General features: G+C 36.9%; 3 protein-coding genes across 4 annotated transcripts; 2 read left to right on the forward strand and 1 right to left on the reverse strand.

Annotated features, from left to right (window-relative positions):
* Nucleotides 1-470: 470 nt before the first annotated feature.
* LOC126376021 (zinc finger HIT domain-containing protein 2) lies at nt 471-5,095 on the reverse strand. The gene is made up of 4 exons (XM_050023174.1): nt 4,936-5,095; nt 4,314-4,845; nt 3,658-3,861; nt 471-968 (listed from the first exon to the last, which is right to left on the reverse strand). The coding sequence occupies exons 1-4, from the start codon at nt 4,980-4,982 to the stop codon at nt 489-491; spliced, it is 1,263 nt and encodes a 420-aa protein (XP_049879131.1). The 5' UTR covers nt 4,983-5,095; the 3' UTR covers nt 471-488.
* Nucleotides 5,096-5,552: 457 nt separating this feature from the next.
* Nucleotides 5,553-7,567, forward strand: LOC126376046 (structure-specific endonuclease subunit SLX1 homolog). Of its 2 annotated transcripts, none has more exons than XM_050023207.1 (4): nt 5,553-5,882; nt 6,190-6,241; nt 6,464-6,655; nt 6,894-7,567. In XM_050023207.1, exons 1-4 carry the CDS (start codon nt 5,704-5,706, stop codon nt 7,338-7,340), a joined length of 870 nt encoding a protein of 289 aa, XP_049879164.1. In that variant the 5' UTR covers nt 5,553-5,703; the 3' UTR covers nt 7,341-7,567. The 2 variants fall into 2 exon arrangements, with proteins under 2 accessions (XP_049879164.1, XP_049879165.1); XM_050023208.1 differs by having other exon boundaries at nt 6,464-6,647; nt 6,894-7,115.
* A 10,030-nt stretch (nt 7,568-17,597) lies between these two features.
* LOC126376032 (aldo-keto reductase AKR2E4-like) lies at nt 17,598-25,119 on the forward strand. Its single transcript, XM_050023190.1, has 7 exons — nt 17,598-17,737; nt 19,606-19,701; nt 20,012-20,179; nt 21,852-21,968; nt 22,584-22,751; nt 23,358-23,558; nt 24,915-25,119. Exons 1-7 carry the CDS (start codon nt 17,699-17,701, stop codon nt 25,101-25,103), a joined length of 978 nt encoding a protein of 325 aa, XP_049879147.1. The 5' UTR covers nt 17,598-17,698; the 3' UTR covers nt 25,104-25,119.
* Nucleotides 25,120-25,499: the final 380 nt, after the last annotated feature.

The following is a 25,499-nucleotide window of genomic DNA, read 5'->3' on the forward strand; positions in this document are numbered from 1 at the left end:
GTTTAGTGGCGTCAAATTGTGAGCGTTGTTACTCTTCCTGACTTATTATTTATTCGTAGCCCTTGTTATTATATTACGCTCAGGCACACACAACACATTATTATTCTGATCAAAATAAAGAGATGAAATACCTATATGGAGAAAAGTAATTATAAATGTAGGTATGTGATCCAAATATCAAGCAACAATTATTTTTATAAATGCCTCTGCCATTACATTATATTTTAGTATAATTATGTAATGAGAAAATAGGTAATTATCACATCACGGGGTCGGTTGCTCTAGAGCAATAAGGCCGCCCAAATTGTACTGTATTCATGTGTTATGTCTGATTGTTTAAATGTAGGTCTGTGCAATAAAGTATATTTGATTTGATTTAAATCTGAACTGCGCCATCTATATTGTTTTTGGAGAACGTAGCCTGGTAAGTCTCTCATCGATTCGAGTGATGACAATCTGAAGAAATAAACTCGTAGTTAATTATTTTATTACATTTCGAATTCCATGCCATGACTTTCAATAAATGACAAATAAAATTCCACTTTCTTTATGCATTTCTTCAATTTCCTTGCATCTAACAGTGGCAGATAGTCACCTCTCTGATCAAGGAATTTCTTCGAAAATGCCTTGTTACCTTTTAAATTTGATGTCGAAGTTTCTGCCGAACTTTCTTTGGGTTTTGCATTAATTTTCGGTAGTTTCTCGCCAATTTTCGGTAACTTTGTTGGTTTTTCATACATTTTTGGTGGTTTTGTAGGTTCATCGCCGATTTTCGGCATCTTTGTTGGTTGTTCGTGTATTTTCGAGCATTTATTTGATGACCTCGCCTTTTGAAGTAATGTGAGCAGATGGGAGAGGGCAGCACGACAGTAGTGCAGCTTGTTTTCTTCACTAGGACCTTGTAAAATGAAGAATGTGTCCCGTTTCATAATCTGAAGGCTTCCTTCATCTGTCTCTATTAAGTTGCTCTGAAAATATACACAAAAAACAATTATAAACGATTTGAACCTAGTACAGTCTTACCGTTGGATGCGGGAACCAGGAGAGTGGCCATTGTAGCGAGCATGGAATAGAATGAAGAGGATGGAATGGCTATTTTTTTGACGTGACTTATTGTAGATTTGCCGCAGATGGCATTAACTAATTGGCCGGACAAATGGGGAGCGCTGAAGGCTCTCACCCGGTACAACGTTTAAGAAAACAGGCCTGAGGGTGCCTAGTTGGGCGCGAACCTCGGCTCAGGGCGTCGTCTGAGAGGAAAATATTTGAAAGAATTAATCGACCCTAGTGGATCGATAGCGATAAGCGCTGAATGAGGGAAATCGTCGCCCACGCCGGCGGGGTCGGTATCGGGGTCCTGAAGTGTTTGGTGTCGCGAGCTGATTGCCTGCCTCTACGGCTAGAGTAATCGGGTCGTCGGGATCGTATATTACAGGATGGAAAGGCCCTAACCCACATTTTGTATGAGAACCGCTGTCGCCGGTTGAACCCCACTTTCTTTTACTACTACTCCTGCAAACAGATAACTATGATAGCTGTACTGCTTCTCAAATTCCTTGAGAAGCAGGACAGCTATCAGAAGACGACCTTTTAATATACTATCACGGATATACTATACTGTAATGGATTATAATAATTTTGTTACCCAATTACTTAATTTTATAATACTAAGTTAGATATTAGACCAACATCACCCAGAGAGATTGTAAGAGAGATTCGCAGTTTTAAATCCGGTAAGGCCCCAGGATTCGACCTAATAACAGCCAAACTCTTGAAAGAGCTGCCTAGAAAATGCATTACGTTCTTGACATGTTTGATTAACGCGACCTACAGAACATCTCATTTTCCACGTATCTGGAAGGTATCACAAATCATCATGATATATAAACCTGGGAAACCAGGTCACGAAGTTACATCGTATCGACCCATAAGTCTTACTCCACTGCTATCTAAACTTTGGGAAAAAATATTTCTGACAAGACTAAAAATACACGCTTCGGAATGTAATGTCATCCCCTCGCACCAGTTTGGTTTCCGAAAATCGCACTCCACAATTGAACAAGTGCATAGAGTATATCACACAATCAGACAGAGCTTTGAACGGAAGCAGTATTGTTCTGCAGCCTTTCTGGATGTCCAGCAAGCATTCGACCGCGTATGGCACAAAGGCCTCCTATGCAAAATAAAGGAGAAATTGCCGCACAGTCTCTTCCTTATTGTCGCATCTTACCTATCTGACAGGGTTTTTCAAGTGAAGCAGGCCGATGCTAGATCTTCCCTGCATAAAATAGAGGCTGGGGTTCCCCAAGGCTCAGTTCTGGGACCGGTGCTCTATAACATATTTACATCTGATCTCCCTACCTCTGAAAATGTAATGGTAGCAACATACGCGGATGATATTGCCTACTTGGCTTGTGATGATGACCCAACCCAAGCTAGTGTTAAGCTGCAGCAAGTTCTAGATGAAACTCAAGAGTGGCTTCAGAAATGGCGTATAAAAGCCAGCGCACAAAAGTCTAACCACATCACATTTACACTTAGACGAGAGGACTGCCCACCCGTCGCACTTGGACCTGATGTCCTCCCACACAACGATTGTGTCAAATACCTTGGGTTCCATTTGGACAGACGCTTAACGTGGAAAACACATATCAAGCGAAAAAGGGATGAAATCAACTTCAAGTGCAAAAACCTTAACTGGTTAATAGGGAGAAACTCTGCGCTTTCAGTAGACAACAAATTAATAATTTACAACGCTATACTTAAACCGATCTGGACCTACGGCATTCCACTCTGGGGGGTTGCCAGTAAAAGTAATTTACTCTGTTTGCAACGAGTGCAGAATGCCATCCTACGTTCAATTGCGAACGCACCATGGTTCAGCAAGAATGAAGAAATACACGAATACCTTAACATTCCAACCGTCGCTGAAGAGATCAAAAATTACCAAAAGAAACATCTAGAGCGGCTAGCCGATCATCCGAATCCCCTCGCATCAGAGCTTATAGACCTCGTAAATGTGGTGAAACGACTGAAGAGAAGCCATGTCGTATAAAGTGGGAGGCTGTGACATTGGTTGTGGCTCCTGACACGTCATCTATCCACTTAACGAAACTGCTTATAGTCTAGAGGACTGATTGTAGTTTAAACCAAGAAAAAAAAAAAAAAAAACTAAGTTAGATATAGAGCTCTGATCTGGGGGATTAAAAAGGCCACATTGAAGCAATTCATCTAAAGCAATATTGCTATTTATTGACATTTGTGTGACAAGTCAAATTGCTTTTTTAGATGAATTGCTTCGATGTGACCTTTTTAACCCCCTGGTGTGCGCGTGGAAAACGCAAAAGGGGCGGCCCAAAGAGACCTTGCGACGCTCGGTTGACTGGGAGTTGAAAATTCTCCGCGTGTCATAGGGGCAAGCTACACAGGCTGCAAAAGATCGCGAGTTGTGGAAATCTGTTATTCGAGCCCTACATTCCAATGGGGGATAAAAGGATTAGAAGAAAAAGTTAGATATAATAAGGCAACTTGTGTTGCCGCTAATATGCTGCGCTGCAAGCGCATCGCATATTCCTACTTACTGTTTCCCACCTTAATTCTGTTTGTGACATGCAATAAATGAATATGAGTGTCATAAGTACATAAATGGTTAATTACCAAGAGGCACCGTTGTGCGACTGATTCCACAGCCGTAGCAGGATCTTCGAAGTTGGCATTGTTGTCCAAGTTGTCACAAGTATTGAGGAGATATGTGGTTCCTTCCACAGGATCTAGTTCTCCATTGAAGTATCTCATGATGAAGGCATATGAAGACAATACATTTGTGATGTTGTATCTTATTGCTGGTGAGGGTTCTATGGTCTAGAAGGAAATCATAATAGTTAGCTAATAATAAAAATAGTGCCACTCACATCTTATAAACAAAAAGAATCAGTATTGCTAAGGAGTTTTTTTTTTTAAATGTCCGAACCATGTTGTAAATACATATATGTACATGTTATATGTACATTATGTTATGTAGATAGTATAAGTTTGATCCCTCAAATTAAGATGTTATGGCTGTTCAAATAAAGTGCAATATCAGTTGTACAGTGTCATTATATGGACAGTTTTTTACAAAGATTGGTTGTCTATTTGTCATACAATGTCTATGGTATAATGCTAACTTATTCTTAATGATAATCTATGAACATGACTTTTTTATTAATTTTAAATTAAAGTTAATGGATACCAGTTTTTTGCTTTTATATGCCTTAAATAGTACTAATAAAGTACTGACAGCATATTTTTACGATTTTATCAAAAATACTTACGGTTAATGTACTGAATTTTGGCACTTTGACCAGTGAAGGACACTTCTTCAAAACTTCCTTTTCCTCGTTGTCTTCTAAGTCTTGCACAAGCCGAGCATCCTTACTGTATGTCCACCAGGGTTCCCACTGCGGTAGGATACTGCCTACATCGCCACGATTCAACAATGCTTCAAATTCATTCCTCTCATCTTCAGTGAGAACGTTCCACACAGAATCAGCATCATCCAAATTTATATCTTTGATACGTTCATGTAAATCATCTTCTACATTGTCATCAGAATCAATTTCCTCATTATCAAATTCTAAGTCCTCTATCTCATCAAAGTTGTGTTCTCCATTAATTTTTTTAAGGATTTCCAACATTTTGCGTTTGGATTCTTCATCTGTGTGTTGTGAAGTGAGCTCTTCATTAACACAATCTCTGTAAAAATCTTCCGAGCAAGATGCGTGCGCCTCCGACTTATAACAGTCGAGGGAGCAATAAAGCACCTCACAACGTGGGCAGCAATATTTGCTTGTATTTACTTTGCATCTGAAACATATCAATACGAAAAATTTAAACTGAAAATTTTGAATGTCAGGTGGTGCGGTTATAAAAAAAATGTGTTAAATAGGTACTTACAATTCACATATCTTCGAAGGTTTAGCGTTTGATGATTCTGCAGACATGTTTATTTTAAGATATAATCATGGAAATTGGATGGACTGAATATAAAAATGCATGTTTGTTAGCTCGTAGCAACCGGTGAGGCAAAACAAAATCAGCTGTTTTTGACATAATTAAAGTGCTTTCGTTTCATCGGAATGTTTTGCAAAAACATCATAATCATCTTAAATTTATATTTTCGTGGTGAATGATTACTATTATTCATAATGTCGCATTCAGAAACACAAAAGAATCATAAATAATATCTTATGATAATATCATATGTCTAGAGCATTTATTGAGTATTTGTAAATTATTAATGAAACGAATTTTATTGCGTTACGATTTTGCACCTAACAAAACTTATGGAAATAAAATAATTATAAAGTTTTATTATCACACGATTATCAATAAATCAAAAAACCGTAGAAATGTTTGAAAATAAATGTGTTTAAAATAAGTTACAAATATATCATTATATTAAAATATTAAAATTATGTTTTTTAGTAATTAAATAAAAATTAGTTTCAAAGACTAAACAAACAAATCGAAACGAAGTGTCAAATCGAAATATTAAAAAAAAATATCCAGAAACGAAAACAAACAAACTTTCTGAGTTGTATTCTAAGTTAATAATGAATTAGTTACACACAAAGTTAATAAACCTGTTGATTATAATAAATGAATTTTGTGTTTTGATGTATTTATAATCTTCTAACTTGTACAACGAATTTCCCGCGCAAAATGTCTAAAGTGGAATTAGTAGAGGATTTCTTTGGAGTTTATTTGCTGTACTGCCTGAATCCTAGGTATAAGGGACGAACTTATATTGGCTATACAAGAGACCCTAACCGGAGGATCAAGCAGCACAATAGAGGTACCTGGGCGGGGGGCGCTTTCCGTACTAGTAACAAAGGACCTTGGTAAGTTGACAAGAGTTTGTAAAATAAAATACAATATTCTTCTCATTCATATTCTTTAAATGTGTTTTTCTTTAGACCTATCAAGGCCTTGGCTCTATTCTTATTTAATAAGCATTTTTAGGTAATAAGTAAGTGTACTTACCTAATTTAAACAAATATACTATCTACTCACAAACCCAATACATACCTTCCATCTCAACAATTTTATTAACTTTCCCATAGATTGCCTTTAAGAGGAAACAGAACTTTCATTTATCTGGTACACCAGTACATTGATCATTATGTTTGCATTTCACTCACATTATAGGAAAATGGTGCTAATAGTGCATGGATTTCCAAACAACATTTCTGCATTAAGAGTAAGTTACATTTATTTAGATATTACTATACTACTTATAGATAAGACTATATTTTTTATACTATTCAAATTATTTTTATACATTTAGTTGGTTATTAAAGTTGTCTAAGTTGTTATTAATGAGAATTAGGAAAGATGTACAAAATCTTCTGATTACAGCTTAGTAGGGTTGCCACAACTACAAGTCAGAAACACTAAACTAAGTAGGTATATATTTTTTCAGTTTGAATGGGCTTGGCAGAACCCAACAAAAACAATCAGACTCCAGCACCTGAACTTGAAGAAGATTCCGAGGAAAGAGACTCACTACCAGTTTCAGCTGAGGATATTATCAGAGATGCTCCAAGTGGGTCCTTGGTGCCGGCTGCCTTTGGTCATACGATGGCTTGAAAATGAATATTATGAAGGTTTTCCTGTATGTTCTTGTTATGGGTTACATTTTTCCCTTATGAATAATTCGACTTACAAAATCTGAATACTTAGGCCATGAACAATCATATAATTTTGTCTCTTCTTTGTTTTGTTTTTAATTTTTTCATTTATTTTTTCTGTCTGTATAGTTAAATGTACCTACCTAAGCAGGAAGATAATTTATCTAACATTATAATTTTTTTATTTTGTCTTTGTTATATAAAATTAAAATCTTGTTTCAGCCAGAGAGAAAACCACCAAGTCATATGACAATATGCCAGGGTCCTGTAAAAAGCAGAAATCTGAAGAAATCAAATAATAAATCAGACCCTATCAATATTGAATGCTTGCTTTGTAGTAAATCTATAACATGTTCAAAATCTAAACTCTCTTGTTTGAATCCAAATTGTGAACTTATTGCTCATTTGCATTGCTTAGCTAATATATTTTTAATACCAGGGGAGTATGTGCCTATAGAAGGAAGTTGTCCCTTTTGCGACATTCCCCTAAAATGGGGTGATTTAATTAGGAAGATGAAGGGTTGTCAAGATTCTTCATGTGACGATAATGTTAATGAAGAAAAAGATTTTAGTGAAGAAAACGAGGATGATATAAGTGATGATGAAAATATAATTTGTTCACAAGACAGAGGATTTGTTGATAACAATTCTCTTTGGTTGCAAGTGTAAAAAACTTCATATTATTTACTTATTTTTGATTAGTACTTAGGGTAATGGTTGAATTATTTAGGTATTTATTTATAGTTTTAAATATAGACATTTTTTTAAGTAGATACATAATTTTATATAATTTAAGGAATAATTATTACCACTAAAAACATTTTTTTTACATTATACACATTTATACATAAAAATAAACCAATAGATGGATTTATAACTCACTAGTAATGGTAAATATTTTAATATGAGAAGAGATAATAAATATTTTTCGTGTTTATATATGTGTTGTAATTAAATACCTTTATATAACTACAATTTCGTGAAGGAAATGTTTCACTGCAACACATTTTTTTAAAGAATTATTTACATTTTAATTTAGATACTTAAATGTACAAACTAAACAGGTACATTGGCCATTAATTACATAATAAATTAATAAATATCAATAATACTAGAAATTATAGTAAAGTTATTTAGAAGATAATAAGTTAGTGCTGTGAGATTTTCAATTATTAATAATAAGCACCTGATCAACAAATTATAGAGTATTAAATAATAAATTAAACATGTTTTCATGCATTTCTACTCTAGTATTGAGTAAATGCATTGTTATTTGGTATCGAACTAAGTAGTACTAAAATAAATAATTAATTTACATTATACTACTACGACGATCAATAATCGTCGAAGAAATCATCGTCCTCGTCGTCATCGTCTGCGCCGGGGGGCACGAGAGCTCCGTTTAACACTTCACTGATAGGCTCTTCAAAGCCCAGCACTTTCGCGAACCCGTACACTAATCTCATCACTAATAACCTGGTGAAGTCCACTGGAGTCGTCTCCTTCCTTTGCAGCACAAGCTGTTTCAGCGACGGTCCCGTCCTCCTCTTCATCTCACAACAGGTAAACGCCAAAATTAGCGCGAAAATCAAAAGGTACCCGCGCATTTTCCTGTTTCCCGCGTAAATTAATGTTAAAACCTCTTTTCGCGCGTTTCTTCGATAGTAATTTTATTTTTTAAATTTAGTGCATATTTTTCGGGCGAGCAGCGTGGTAGAAAGTGAAGCCGCGATTGCCTCCGTAACCGACTAACGGAATGTCGCGCGAGTGAATGAAGACAAACGTCGCGTGTCGTGCGGGGCAGCCTGCGGACCTCCGGTCCGGACTTAGTAATTTGGGAATTTCCTTATCTTTCATCCGTGGACTTTTGGCCCATTGGTTGCTCCACTTACGGTCTACATAATTTATATATTTCTAAAATCAGATATTTTATTTAGGTACTTAGCGGTTGTTGTTATGGACTTTCATTAAATATGAAGGTTTAAGTAATACGTACATAAGTAAGTAGGTATGACTTTAAAATTGTCGCAATCATTCTGTCATCGAAGAAGCGTTGCTACGTAGGGCGGGTACTTCTTTCATCTTACCAGTCTGTTGTGATATCTGCAGATCGCACTTTCCATATCTTTTGCCTTTATAGTTGATACCTACTGCTCAGAAATAAACTCTGACACAGCAATTTTTGGTCCTCAAGACCCTAGATTCCGTCCCTGTCTTCGGGCCTATATGGATAGATAACTGTCGAACGCGCGACGCGGTGCATAAACACACCTTTTACTGTCACCCAGATAATGTTGGGCTGTGCTATTTTCTCGCCGTCTCGCAAATTCCGCGGATAATCGACTCACGCGCAAACCGTGTAGAAATCTGTTAAACATGAGTTTTTTCAAAGCTTATTGGCGTAGCTGGTTTTAAAAAGGTGTGTTTCCGTTCCGATTTATCGGTCAGTGTTGAGGATAATCAGTTTGTATCTTTCGCTAGTATTAATGAGACTATTATAAATGAATGAACGTTCATAATTAATTTACGGACTGGTAGAGAAAGGTAGGTATTCCCCTGCGTTCGTATGTGAGGAGAATGATAGATGACCTTATATACAGGATGTGTAGATATAATAACTACGTTCTTAAGAATCACTACAAGCAACATCAAAACCAGCGAGAGGAGTATAGTAGAGTAGTTAAGTGTGTTTTATAATGTAAGTAGGTACTTTTTTCTTCGTATGGGTTGTGAAATCAATAATCGACCTAATTAATCGCCTTAGGCCACTGACATGACTCTAGTAAAAAATAAGCACGTATACACAAACAGCCTATATACGTCCCACTGCTGGGCACAGGCCTCCCCTCAATCAACCGGATAGGGTATGGAGCATACTCCACCACGCTGCTCCAATACGGGTTGGTGGAGGTGTTTTTACGGTGAATAGCCGGGACCAATTAACTTCTTAACGTGCCCTCCGAAGCGCGAAATCATCTTACTTTTTCGGACAATCAGGTGATTCAAGTCTGAAAAGTCCAAACAAAGGACAGTCTCACGAAGTGATTTCGACAATGTCCCCATCGGGAATCGAACCCGGACCTCCAGATCGCGAGCCTAACGCTCTAACCACTAGACCACGGAGGCTGTCAAGAACATACTTATATAGGTAAATAATAGCCAGGACTAACTGCTTCATCATCATCTTTCGGAAAATCAGGATTAGCCTGCAATGTCCTATCCAAACACAGCGTGATTTTTGTGATATGTCCCCTCCGGGATTCGAATCGACGTAGATACTCTTTACTTTAGGTACCTATCATTAAAATCTCCAAGAGTAGAGCTACGTAAAGAACTGCGTACAAGGTACAAAGAAAGCCCTTAATTAGAAGATTAGTAACAGCCCGTTAACACTGTTACAACAATTAAAGTTTTACAGGCAATTATAAATTCTTAAGATCTATTGCGGTTAATAGAGAAAACGTACGAAGGTGCAAACACTTTAAGGTGCTATCAAATTAAAATTCTTGCACATCGTAAGTTAGGTTAAGTAGGTACATCGTACAGATAAGTATATGGAATTATAATCACTATCACAGAATAGTGAAGTACTATTTTTGTATTGTTAAATTGACATCAGGCGCCGAATTATTTTGATAATTTAAATATATATTTTTTAAATAGAAAATGTTTTTTATTCGTTTTAGACTTGAAGTAATTTAGTAACATTTTCATAATTTATATTTTAACCTAAGAAACGGTCCGATTGTTCAGATCATGACGTCATGAAGTCAAGCATAACCTTGAACTTTTGTTTTGGTAAAAGTTCTGGTAGGTACAAAAGAGAGATTTCCGAAGTCATTAAACTAAATGTTAGTGTCCTCTTTTCCGTTGATATTTGTACTTTCAATATTGTTTAAACGAATGTTACTAAAGTAAGAGTCTGTATCTGTACCCGAAATTGATTTTCGTTCTTTACGGACTTGTATTTTGAACACAGAAATATAATTATACTTACACAGAGACTTAGGGTATTCATCATGTGGTCTTTAGGTCCATAAGTAAAGTAATTTATATAAAAAAGCAATATTACTATTCCACTTTTTTGTTTAATTATTAAACAAATGTATTCATGAATACATTGCGTAGGTACTATGTTACCTAACATTTACATGCTCAAATGTCAAATAGCAAAATTGCTTTTTAGACTCCCTGAGGACAACTTCACACCCCTTAACGGAAACTTTTTTTAAACGGAAATAATATTATACTTATTATGTACCAAGTTGCTTTTTACGACTCCTACAAACGATACATTTCAATGGGATTTGTATAATCTTAATTGTTTTTAAATAGCACTTACATTGCTTAGGGAAACTCACAGAGAGAAACTTTAAATCGAATGAGAGACGACAGATTGTAGGTACCTGGTGCAAAGGTTGTATGAAAGCGGCAAGTCAGCGTGGTAATGCCCACGATTGCACCAGGGACGATTAGGGGATCTATTCCCCTTTTATGACTTTTGTATTAACAATAACATTATATAATTTTTACTTACTAATAGACTAAAAGAGGAAGTTTCCAGGCCACGTTCCGCTAAAAAGAAATATAGTTAGATGGCAGGTGTACGTACATTTAACGTGATATTGGTGCTAATTCCTGTAAATACCATCTAATTTTATTTTAAGTTATATCTGTCATTTTCTTATCCGCCGAAAAGGAAAGGGACGGGTAATCGACAAGCATAAAATTTATGGAACACACGTCAATTTTAAGCACAAATCTAAAACAACCGTCTAAAAATTTTACATTGGCCAATAACCCGACACAGTTAGTAGACAGCATGTCAAACGGATTGCATACCAGTGACGTACCTTTTTGATTCGCTCGGGTTATTCATTCATTTACTCATTCTTCCTAAAATTAAGAGCTGTGAATCATCCGTCCCTTTCCTTTTCGACGGATATGAAACTGACGAATAAAATTAGGCGGTGTCTGCAGGAATCGGGGCCTTTACTTACTTTCTCATTGCTCGAGTACATAATTATTCAAAATATAATTGAATGGCAAAGATAATTATAATAATGATGACGTTGATGATAGATAAGTAATAATTGTTGTTTGATATTTGGATCAGATATGTAGGTAATATAATTATGTTGCTACTTATAATGCTTCTCTTTATTTTCTTCAGAATTATAATGGGTGGAACATGTAGGTATAATAACAAAGGTCATCATTTATACCCAAATACAACGATAAAAGATTTATATGTCTGTTATTCATGAAATAAGAAGGATAAACGAAGGCAGCTTTGTAGAGCGCCATCTATGTATTTTTTGAGGAACGTAGCTCATTGTAATATATATTACATTAATATTAACAGCCTATATACGTCCCACTGCTGGGCACAGGCCTCCCCTCAATCAACCGGCGGGGGTATGGAGCATACTCCACCACGCTGCTCCACTGCGGGTTGGTGGAGGTGTTTTTACGGCTAATAACCGGGACCAACGGCTTAACGTGTCCTCCGAAGCACGGAATCATCTTACTTTTTCGGAAAATCAGGTGATTCAAGCCTGAAAAGTCCTTACCAAACAAAGGACAGTCTGACAAAGTGATTTCGACAATGTCCCCATCGGGAATCGAACCCGGACCTCCATCATGAGCCTAACGCTCTAACCACTAGACCACGGAGGCTGTAATATAGTATAATACACAATAATTCCTATTGTCTTATTGGAACCAGGTTACTGACCATAATTGTATATGACTTTCACCCAATGCTCAGTCACAAGTGGATCAATAGATGAATCGATTAGAAACCATACCGTCTTACTGTTAATTATACATTTAAATGCAAGTGTTATGACTGACAATGCAACATAAATCAAGTTATTAACAAGTCCTTTCTTAGAGCGAAAGTTTCGCAGAACAGATTTCTTGGATAAACTTGTCTTGATTTTATTTTCATAGGCGTAATTTAGTAGTTTTAGTAGTTTTTCGCTAGTGAGGCGCTTACGTTCCAGCTCAAACGGCATTCTGAGCGTGTTGACTGATAGGTGGGACTCCCCACTGCGGGGCCACAGGATGCGCTTACATACTGAAGTGGACTTGCAGATACCGGTGACCAGGCGCTGGGAACCTGCTTATTAGTAATGTGTACGTTTTCTTGTTGTTTATAATTGTCGAGCCGTGTCGTGTGTAAATGTTATTTCATTTTTATCGTTCTATTACTAACACTAGATTAAGTTCTTTATTGATTGTTACTAACCACTATGGAACATGTCCGAAATAAACTCTTTTTATTTATTTATTTTTAGTCAGAGCCGTGTTTAGGTAGAGCCGTGGTAGCCCAATTGGTAGAACGCTTGCCTTTCATTTTAAGGTCGCAGTTTCGAATCCAGCACAAGCCTAAACCAATGATTGTCGAATTTGTTTTCGAATTCATGTTTGGATCATAAATTATTATCACGTTCTCAGCGGTGAAGGAAAACATCGAGAGGAAACCCGCGGAGGTATGCGACCTAGCCTGTATTAGACTGGTATTCCCTTCGCGGGTTGGATTGGAAGGTCAGACAGGCAGTTGCTTCTGTGAAAAATCGGACCTGTCAAATCTTCAGGTTAGGTAAGCGGACTCTGTGCAAAACGGGATAATGCTAGGGAGATGATGATGATGAGGGGTTATTTAATCAGAACGATAAACCAAACTCAGGATCATGGTCTATATCATCCCCCTCAGTATTCGTTACGGTGTCACTAACACCCATACGTACTTGTATGGCTACTTGTACGGGGTGTAAGTGACATCGTAACGAATACTAAGGGGTATGATTCAGCTTATAATTCTGAGTTAATATCAAGTGGAATATTCCATTGCAAATGTATAGAATTGAAAATAATTCCAAAAAGCACAAAGCTTATCATTTTCGACGGAAAATTCCACTTGATATTAACTCAGAAACGTGAGCCAAATCATCTCCCTCAGTATTCGTTACGATGTCACTAACACCCTGTATACTATCTGTGCCTAATGTAAATTGTAAGTATTTGCTTAATAATTTTTACCTACTTAATCTGAAATGATTTCAAAGAAGTAATATTATATTCGTTTCTCATCCACGCATTGGTATTATTAGTAAATTAATAGAGTAGTGTTGAAGGGAATAAGGGTGTTTTGAAATTCTAAATTCCCTACGACACTACTGGCTGGTAGTGCAGAAGGGAATAAATATTCCCCACGGCACAACTGGTAGTGCGGCTTGGTAGTGCGGTGGGGAAGAAGGGAATATTTGAGCCTTATACCTTTGTTCAGTTATGGGACTCTAGGATAGAAAACAATACCTGAGTAGGATTAGGTACCTACCTACCTACCTACTCAAGTAATTACCGCAGCGATATAAAACAATTTTCGGTGGATTGTTGTTATAGATTAGGTACCTCATTATCTATTAAGTAGGTAGGTCTGCTTACCCTTTTGGGGATAGAGGCGTGATGCTATGTTATGTTATGTTAACTGTACACTGCAAGTATCGAAAGTAAACTAGGGCGATTAATCGATCTTTATTGAATCCAATCGCGATTTTGTTTTGGTTTTACTTTTAAAACTAGTTTCGTTTGACAAACCTGCTTTCAACTTACAAAATAATAGGTAATAATATACTTTGTTGAAGAAAAATTCAAAAACGAAAATTATTCGGCCTCATTTCTTAGAGCAATTTCACCCAAGACCAATAGCATATTCCTTATTCTATGCCAATAGGCTAAGGAATGATTAACGAAACAAGTAGGTATTAATTAGACTCTCGCACTAACATATTTGACATTAGTGAGACTTACAGTTCAATTTGTCAAAAAAGTTAATGTGACATGGTACCAAAGTGTATACATATTAATGCTCGTGGCCGTAGCGTATCCTATAAGTATCTATAACCTATCCTACATATAGAGTACCTATGGCTAATCTGCGTTCATTATATTCTTATTATATACAATACAATACAAAAACGCTTACATACCTAACCAGTTTATATACCTAACTAGTATTTAAATATGCATGCACGCCAGTCGTGAAATAAGACGTGTTTTGTGTTCTTTTTGATTTTTTAATTGGCGATAGGCTGATCCTTCACCATATGGTTCATCATATTCATATTAATTCTTACGTTTTCGTATAAATAATGGCTGCAAGTTGTTTTGATTACTTGTGACTGCCTACCCCATTAGATACTATACGCGTGAATTTATGTATATCAATCAATCAATCATTAATACTTTATTGCACAACGGCATATACAAAGGACATAAACATACGAATAAAATCATAAGCACAATAGGCGTCCTTATATATCTATGTCATCATCATCATATCTATGTATGTATCTAAATACTTATATGTAAAGCGAGTTATGCAGACTGGCATTTAGCCAGATAATTAAATGGTAGCACGCAATGTTGAAAAAAAGTTAATAACAACTCTACCGCAGCATTGACAAGTTACTATTGCATAAAAAGTCATAAGTTGCTCGAACGAAACTCATTTGAATGTCGGTCTCTCGGCGTCGGAATCAAGGGGAGGCCTTTAACCAGCAGTGGGATCGAATAGGCTAGACACGATAAGATCAACTCAAAATCATGGTCCGAATCATCCCTAAAAGTTTCCGTTACGATGTCACTAACATCCTGTATAAAGTAATAGAATGTCGTCGATAATGTAAAACACTTTCGTTTAATCAACGTGCATAAATTGTTTTACCTACTCTGTGCATGGGAAGACAGCTTAAGAGAAAGACGTTTGAGACGAAAGTTATTTAAGTACACATACATTATTACGTGGTTTTAACTTGAGTATACCTAAGTCTTGAAATTTTGTATATTCAGGTGTACGTACAAACATTTCATGTTTTCGTTACACTTTTTTGTATGTTCGCATAAATATTAATAAACAAACAATTCGTTGGAGATATAAAAAAGCATATTTTTTTTATAACGAACTTATTTGCCTCTGGCATTCACTACTTGGCCGGACAAAGCAGACAAGTATAATTCGTAATTTTTCAAGGTACTTAACAATATAATGATTCGTAAGTAAATTAAGTTGGTCAGTAAAATACGTTCTGAACTTTGCTCCAAGATCAGATAATCTTTATACTTATAATATATGTCTGACAGTCTTTCCAGAACTTATGGGACACTTATCTGTCAGTTAAGCTATCTCACAGTTTGAAACACGCTAATTTATGTACAGTCATGAGCAATATAATGTACCCAATTTGGACTCTGTCGCACTAACATATTTGACATTTAGTGAGACTTACAGTTCAATTCGTCAAAAAAGTTAATGTGACATGGTACCGAAGTGTAAACATATTAATGCTCGTGACCGTACGCTATTTCCCTAAGGCTTTTTAAGGCACCTATCACGTTGGGCTACCGGAAAGCTCGGTAAAGTTTGGATACTGTTCGTCTTGCGAAGGATGTACCTCTGGCTATCCTAATTGAATTTTAGTCGTGTTATGTTTTTTAGCCAGAGTCTTCATTTCCCGGTCTTGCGAGCTCACTGACCTTGTAAAAAAATAAAACCTGTGTTTCTAGGAATAGAACGGAGCAATAAACTGTATGTAGGTATGTTTGTTGATTTATTTGCCGTGACGCGGCGTCGATTATTCAAACACTCGAAAATGAGGTGCGACATTTCGATCGAAATTCGTGCGGAAATCACGCGATGCTACTAGTGAAGTAAGCATATACGTTGTGGGTATCTACAGTAAAATAACTCATTTTCTCGACTAGAAAAGGTAAGAAGTGTTTACACACTCCATATTATGTTCCACTGATGTAAAAATCACAGGAACCGAAGAACCATTTGGGTATTCTAAATGACCTGTTTTCTAAACTGGCCCGGCTGAAATATGAACTCGGAATTCAGGACTTTTGATTTGGCGTCCAGATAACTCTACTTCACCGGAGTATTGGACATTGTGTGTTGTCGTATGGTGCTTATCGAGAGAAAAAAATACCATAATACTAATATATACATCAAATCATTATCATATTTTAACTGTACCCTATACAGATAAAAAAAGTATTGGCAAAAATCTTGAAAAAATTAAGTACAAAATTAGACTATTATTTTAAACGTCTAAATTCGACAGGCAATATTATCGACTACCCACGCAACACTATTGCAGTATTGTTACGTTCTTTTGGAAGACGGAACTAGGTAAACACTTTTTCACGTATTTGAAATAATATTTTTGCCGCCATTTTAATTCATAACGATGTTGTTGACAGGAAATGAATTAGTATGTGTTCATTAGGCAAATCTTCCGCATGTTTTTCGTGTATTAAAAAAAACTATTAATGCCATTATTGTCGCGTTAGTTTAAGCTTTACTATATTCTGTTAAATACATACATACATACATAAACTCACGCCCGTAATCCCTAATGGGGTGGGCAGAGCCACAAGTAATCAGACAACTTGCAGCCACTGTTGATACGAAGTCCAAAGATGGATATGATGAACCTTATGGTGATAAGGGATCAGCCTATCGACCATAACATAAAAATATTAAATATATTAAATAAATAAAATAAAAGATAAATAAAATATATTATATTTCTGTTAAATATATTATTTATATTTATTTATTTATTTATTTCACATATATACATAGTCATTACAGATATACCAAATCGACAAATAAGCTCATAAATAAGTTAAATAGAAAAAAGAAAATGTTTTTCGTTAGTTTTAGTTCTGTCTATATTTGGTAATCAGAGTTTCATAATTTATCTTGCACCTAGTACACGACCCAATTAAAGCATTACCTGTTTATGACTTGTAGCTCTGCGCACCCGATGAAGATTTAACGGGCGTGAGGTTTAATTACTTGCTGTAATCAGTTATCGTTCAGTTTGAGAATACTTCCAGCCGTTGTAATCATTATTATGTTGTGTGGCCCTAGACCGGTCACACGTGTTTTCTCGTTGTATAACGCAACGTACATATACGATCAGTGTCGACTTGTTACGCGGTAAAGCAACATGGGCCCTTTCGCAGTAATATTTCTTGCTGGAATTTATGTAAGTCCATACTTGTGTACATAACTTATTTCTGTTTTTTCTCGACATTTCTGCTCCTAAGCCCTGGCAACTTGTGTCAACGAGATTATCCGTGAGCATTGCGTTACCTATTTTTTCATCTTTTTCAAAATACATAAGGGCAGTTAAAAGTTTTCATCTCGAGCTCCTCCGTGCTTCGGAAGGCACGTTAAGCCGTTGGTCCCGGCTGCATTAGCTGTCGTTAAAAACCACCAATCCGCACTGGGCCCGCGTGGTGGTTTAAGGCCCGATCTCCCTATCTATCCATAGGGAAGGCCTGTGCCCCTGCAGTGGGGACGTTAAGGGCTGGTGATGATGAAGGGCAGTTGTATAAACGCTACCTCATCCTCAAAGAATGCATAAAGCAGCTGAATACGGTCAATTTGCAATTCTCTCTCATTTTAGTCGTGGGATGAGAAAACACTTTCAAATGATTAACCATTACTTTGTTAACCATATTCGGATGTGACTTTTGTTAGCAAAATCTCGCAACAAATAAGCTATTTACAATCTAAAAAAGCAAGCAATTAAACAAGCTTTATTGTTTTTTTTTGTATTCTTTAACTATAGGAATAAGTCTCTTAATAATACATGCACTGCAGCATGCTTGCAGGTTGAATACATGCATTGTTTTACTTAGAATAATATCTTTAACTTTGTGTTCTTGTAAATAAATGATTGATTATGATTATGATTAAAAGATTAGAAAATAAAAAATAATCATTTTGAAAAAAAAAAAGTCTTTTTTAGTAAATAAATAATTTTGATTTTTATGACTTGAAGTCTGGGGCCAAGAGCAAACCCCTCAAAGGTAGAAAAAAAAATGATTATCCAGGTAAATATTTGACTCTCATTTAGGTATAATGTACTCATATTAACCCAGTTAAGACCCAGTCATGACCTAGTTAAGTCTTTTGTAATTATTTATTTTTATCTTGGTCCAATAAACTATATTTGTATTGTATTAAAGAAAACCGAGATTGTAATGAAGAAAATCGTAAAGGTGCCTACGTGGTTACTATAAAGCGACGTTATGCGCTTAAAGTTCAATGTAATAATACAATACAATACAATACAAAGACTCTTTATTGCACTTGAATCACATTAAAAATACATTAGTATTATAATTAAATTGGTAGTACAACAGGCGGCAGGGTGTATTACACCATACTTATTGTAAGTACATATATTTTTGCGACACAGTGCCACTCTTACTTGATATTTTTAGTTCAGTTCGTTTTGTCATCGGTTTGAAAGTAGTTTCATACACGTACTCGTTATTATAATAACATTCTTTTCCTTTGACTTTTACAACATGATCGGAATGGTAAGCTTTTTTATAAGTATAAAACACATTCGGCTGTTTATATTCCTCATCCCGCTTAGGGACGGTACTGAAAAGTATCGCCGTCCGAAGGACGTACCTAATATACGATCCCGACGACCCGATTACTCTAGCTATAGAGGCAGCCAATCAGCACGCGACACGAAACACCGGGACCCCGATACCGACCCCGCCGGCGTGGTCGACGACTTCCCTGAATCGATTAATTAGGTTCGATTAATTCTTCCAAATATTTTTGCTTATCGCTATCGACCCACTAGGGTCGATTAATTCTTCCAAATATTTTCCCTCTCAGACGACGCCCTGAGCCGAGGTTCGCGCCCAACTGGGCACCCTCAGGCCTGTTGTCTTAAACGTTGTACCGGGTGAGACCCTTCAGCGCTCCCCATTTGTCCGGCTAAGTAGTGGCAAGGAGGCAGATGACTCATAACGTGTCATAATGTTATATTATAGTTAATTAAATCTTCTGTGACACAATACTTATTAATATAATATATATTTCCAGTCGACTCTAGCCATCGAGGCGCCGCGGAAGGAGTTAAATGATGGCAACATGATGCCCGTCGTCGCTTTGGGTACAGGCAGAGGCACAGCACAGGGGGTAAAGATTACTACAGCTTTATAGGTGACGGCCTCCGTGGTCCAGTTGTTGAGCGTTGGGATCACCATCCGGAGGCCCCGAGTTCGAATCCCGGTGGGGACATATCACAAAAATCACTTTGTGATCCCTAGTTTGGTTAGGACATTGAAGACTGATCACCTGATTGTCTGAAAGTAAGATGATCCGTGTTTTTGAAGGCACGTTAAGCCGTTGGTCCCGGTTACTACTTACTGATGTAAGTGTCCGGGGTGTGGTTGTGATTGGAAAAGTGCAAATTAAAAAACAAATAATTTTAATATTTTTCTTACAGGTTGATATAGAGGAAGTGCGCCATGCTGTATTCTGGGCTATTGAGGCTGGGTACCGCCATATAGATACTGCTGCTATCTACAATGACGAACTGCAGGTTGGGCAGGGCATTGCGGATGCCGTATCCCAGGGTCTGGTGAAGAGGGAAGACCTGTTTGTTACTACTAAGGTGGGAAACCTAGTTCCTATTTATGAATTAATTAATAAAATTATTTGTATGCTTTATATGTAGTGCGAATACAGATGTCATAATATTTTATAATACATTAATACACATTTAACCAAATTGGTTGGTATGCATATGTCGTGGCCAGATCATAGAATTGACCATTTCATGAAATGATCGACTATTTCATGAAATGGTCGTATTTCATGAAATGGCCAACTTCAACTGACCATATCGTTTAAACGTCAGCGTTTAATGATATTTCCATCCACGTTTGGCCATATCATTAATGTAGGGTGTCCATGATAAGTGGTGTAATAAAAACGCGAAATAAGGTAGGAAATAATGTATTACTCTAGTACAAAGTACAAAAATGTTTAAAAGTCAATTAAAAATTAAAAAGTCATTTTCGATTAACGGAGTGTTGATGTAGTTGACATATACGCCGTAACTACATCTCGCTTTGAAGTCGTCGTCATATTTTTTGACACTATTTCATGCCATTGGTCATCATTCAGTATACTTTTCGTGTGTAAGATAAACATACTGGCGGCGTAGGGGTGGCCCAAGGGCCACCCCCGCCGCACCCTAACCTACTGTTATGCCTTGTAAAAATTATAAAAAAAAGGATTATGATAATTTAAATTATGACAAAAACATTTATGCGTTTTAATAGAATCCCGTTTCAAGTAAGTAGTTAATGCCATCTGCGGCATATCTACAATAAGTCACGTCAAAAAAAGAAATTTTACGGACAGTAGGATCGTCTATATTTTTCTTTTTTAAAATTAATATCTCTTCATTCGCAGTTTTAATTACGTATATCATATTTTGAAATCCAATAATAGTCCATTGATTTACGTAGCGTGGTCACTCGACCTTCATTATTTGCCATATAACCTAAAAATAAAAATAAAGTTGCTGTCTACTGTTAATACGAGTTTTTCTTTTCACCTTAGTGTCAAAACATTGCTTCAATGCACTTTTATCTTGTATTTGCTCATTATTATTCGTATTATTCGCGTTCACACAAGAATAATTATTGTCCGCCGCCATTATGCAAAACATAAACAAAGCGACACCAGCGCCACTACCGGTGGATAATGTTACTATTTTACGATATGATCGCTAACGTTTGGCCATATCATGATGTAATCATGCATTTAGTTGGTCATATCGTTAAACGTTTTGTGTTCATTGATCTGGCCAAATCACATCATGATGTGGCCAACGAATGTTGTTCTATTTCATGAAATACGACCATTTCATGAAATGGTCGATCATTTCATGAAATGATCAATTCTATGATATGGCCACGATACATACATAGAAAATTAAGTCTGAGTCAAAGTTAATAAATATGTCAATTTCATTGTTAGATTGGAATAAAAAATGAAATATTAAATAGTCAAATTTACACTACAATATAATGTTTACATACGCCTTTTATCACGCCCCCCCTGCTTTACCTCGTGGAAGAATGGGGTCAAGAGCAAACCCGCCTTAACAAAAACAATATATAGATATAATACAAACTCCGGACCTGTCAAAATCTTCAGGTTAGGTAAGCGGACCCTGTGAAAAACGTGTATAATGCTAGGGAGATGATGATAATAATAATAATAATAAAAACACTTTATTGCACACAAATATAATACAAATTCAATTATTTCAGCTATGGAATGACAAACATCGTCGTGAGCAGGTCGTGCCAGAGTTAAGAGAATCTCTCAAGAAACTCGGATTGAGCTATGTGGATCTATATCTGATACACTTTCCTATTGCTACCAAAGTAAGTACAAAGATATCTTTGACTACTTTCCTTTAGGGTTTTTTTTTAAAGTGACTTATTGTAGATAATGGTATTTCCTACAAATACTGATGGCTGTTGTTCACACTGTACATCATTTATTTATCAATTATTTGACGGCCACCGTGGTCTAGTAGTTGAGCGTTGGGCTCACGACCCGGAGGTCCCGGGTTCGAATCCCGGTGGGGACATATCACAAAAGTCACTTTTTGATCCCTAGTTTGGTAAGGACATTACAGGCTGATCACCTGATTGTTCGAAAGTAAGATGAGCCGTCCGGAAGGCACGTTAAGCCGTTGGTCCCGGTTACTACTTACTGATGTAAGTAAGTAGTCGTTACATGAGCCATGTCAGGGGCCTTTGGCGGCTCAATAGTAATCCTGACACCAGGGTTGGTGGGGTTGGTAGTCCACCTCACATCCCACATGATAGAAAAAGACAACAGGCGGCCTTATGCTCATGCGGCGATTTCTTCATTGGGATTAAATTTACTTAAGGGGCAAGGGGTATATAAAAGGGGCAGAATAGCTGTCCACGCGTGCTGATGTGACTATGTTTAATTTAGGTTGATTATTTAATTTTGACATTATTTTGCAGGTCGATGGATCCCCCGATGACGTGGACTACCTAGAGACCTGGAAGGGCATGGAGGACGCGAAAGAGTTGGGTCTGGCCAAGTCCATAGGAGTGTCCAACTTTAATGCCACGCAGATTGATAGACTGATTGCTAATAGCAAAGTGAAACCTGCTGTCAACCAAGTTGAGGTGAGAAATGTTTAAATTAACATTATACTTAATTTAAAAAAAAAACTAAAGTTTTTATTCATCATCATCACCAGCCCATTAACGTCCCCACTGCTGGGGCACGGGCCTTCCCTATGGATGGATAGGGAGATCGGGCCTTAAACCACCACGCGGGCCCAGTGCGGATTGATGGTTATTAACGACTGCTAATGCAGCCGGGACCAACGGCTTAACGTGCCTTCCGAAGCACGGAGGAGCTCGAGATGAAAACTTTTTTTTGTGGTCACCCATCCTATGACCGGCCTTTGACAAAGTTGCTTAACTTCAACAATCGCAGACCGAGCGCGTTAACCGCTGTACCACCGAGCTCCTCAACTTTGCTTATTAGTTTAATTAATTTTATTAGCTTCAAAATTGCGGGCCTAATGGCTTAATGTTGAAATTCCATATTGTTATATATAGTACTCATTTAGTACTATTTGGTAGCTAAACTAAAAAATCTAGTTCCTTTCTCATTCAAATGATATACACGTTGAACTGTGGTACCGCCATATTGACGCTAATTTACTTTTAGTAGTAAATACATCATATCTCCATGCTATTACTAATTATTTGTCAAACGTTCAGGTGAACCCAACATTGACTCAAGAGCCCTTAGTATCGCACTGTCAAAAGCTAGGCGTGGCTGTGATGGCGTATAGTCCCTTTGGTTTCCTGGTGACGAGGAAGCGTGATGATGTGCCACCTCCGAGGTATGATGACCCTGCCCTAGTCAAGATCGGGGAGAAGTACGGGAAGACCACCGGACAAGTTGTGCTGCGATACTTGGTAAGAGATTTTATATATAACATGCATAGGCTCACGACTATATAGCTATATAGGTCTCACAGAATACCAGGGTCGCGGCTCACGCCGCGGCATAAGCTGAGTGAAGACCTTTTTATTCGGGACACCATCAGTACAGATTCAGATTCTTTATTTGCATTGAACATAGGTACATAAAATTGGTGTTACAGGTTTATGTTACAGTTAGTTCTCTATGTTCCACCTACAGATAGGTATACAAATATTTAAATAATGTTTATAATTAAAATGTAAAAGCACATATGGAAATTAAAGAAAAAAAATAGTCATTTGAGATTAGATACTTACATAGCAAACTTCAGTAATAATTAGGTATTCGTGAATTCTCTTATATCATATATACATTTATCCAATAATAATAACTTTAACATTTTTTTGAATTTCTCGTGTTGCAACATTCTTATTTCTTTCGGTATTTTGTTGTATATAGTTGGAGCCATACATATAACACTATTGCGCATGAGAGCTGTGTGAGCACGAGGTACTCGAACAACGTCTTCGTCACGTCTACTGCGACTTACTGTCTCACACAGTCTAGGAAACAATTCGGGATTAGCTTTCACAAATAGAGCTATTTCTAGTATGTATATAGATGGGCATGTTAGTATATTATATTTTTTGAAGTATGGTCTGCAACTTTCATCTGACACACCGACATGACGTCACATTCAATTTAGGTATAAGTTTCTGTGAAGAGGCAAGATGATTGGACACCTAATAAGACACGACGAATTTATTAAAAACATCATAGAAGGAAAGCTAGAAGGAAAGCTAGAAGGAAAGAAAGGAAGGGAAGACCAAGAAGAGCTTACATGAATGATAGACTGGAATGGAAAATGCTACACCGACAAGAGCGTGGCTCTTAAATTGATGATGATGATAAGTTTCTGTCTTCGCTTTCCATGTTCCTGTATAGAAAATATTTCATGTGTGCGTTATTTGTCTTTTGATGTGATGTCATTGTAATGTATATATAGTAATCCGTGTGTGTGGTGTCCTAAATAATAAATATTTCTTTCTTTCTATATCCTAACTAGGGTAGTTAGAGGTACATCCATCGCAAGATGAACTAAGTACCCACACTTCACCGAACTTTCTGTTAGACCAACGGTTACGTGATAGGTGGTGAGCCGTATCGCCGTCTATAATGGTCGAGCTAATGGTGTTAGTGAAAACTGCACTTAAGATAAATTAATAATTCATAGGTGCTAGTCTGGTACCGGGCGGCGCTCCCCGTTTGAGAAGCAAGCAGGTGAAGCACGGGACAGGAATAAATAATAAAAAAAAATGAAGAAAAACCACTTTTTCTTGTGTTTTCAGGTGGACAGAGGTCTCATTCCAATTCCAAAATCAGCCAACAAGGAGCGCATTGCACAAAACATCAATTTATTTGACTTCAAACTGACGGAAGAAGAGATTGCAACTATTAGCGCCTTCAATAAAAACATACGTGTGATCGATCCCAAGTCGTGGAAGGATTATCCTAATTACCCATTTGAAAGGGACTGAAGGGATCAAAATCCTCCTTATGATATTGTATTTACTTAACACTTTCAAGGACAGAACGTCTAATGACGTTCCGATCCCAATGTGTCATAAATATTACCTATTATGAACCACCAATGACCCATGATCTCTGTCCATGAAAGGGTTAAAGTTGTAAGACCTAATGGCCCCGATTCATGCAGACACCTCCTAATTTTACTTTAAGTTATACCTGTCATTTTCTTATCCGCCAAAAAGGAAAGGGACGGATGACTGACAGCTCTTAATTTTAGGAAGAAGGAGTAAATAAATGAATAACCTGGGCGAATTAAAAAAAGTATCTCGCTGGTATGCTAACTGTTTGACGTGTGCTGTCAACTTAATCCTGTCGGGTTATTACCCAATATAATTTTTTCCTTT

This window comes from Pectinophora gossypiella, chromosome 20 (assembly GCF_024362695.1).
Source record: "Pectinophora gossypiella chromosome 20, ilPecGoss1.1, whole genome shotgun sequence".
Lineage (NCBI taxonomy): Eukaryota > Metazoa > Arthropoda > Insecta > Lepidoptera > Gelechiidae > Pectinophora > Pectinophora gossypiella.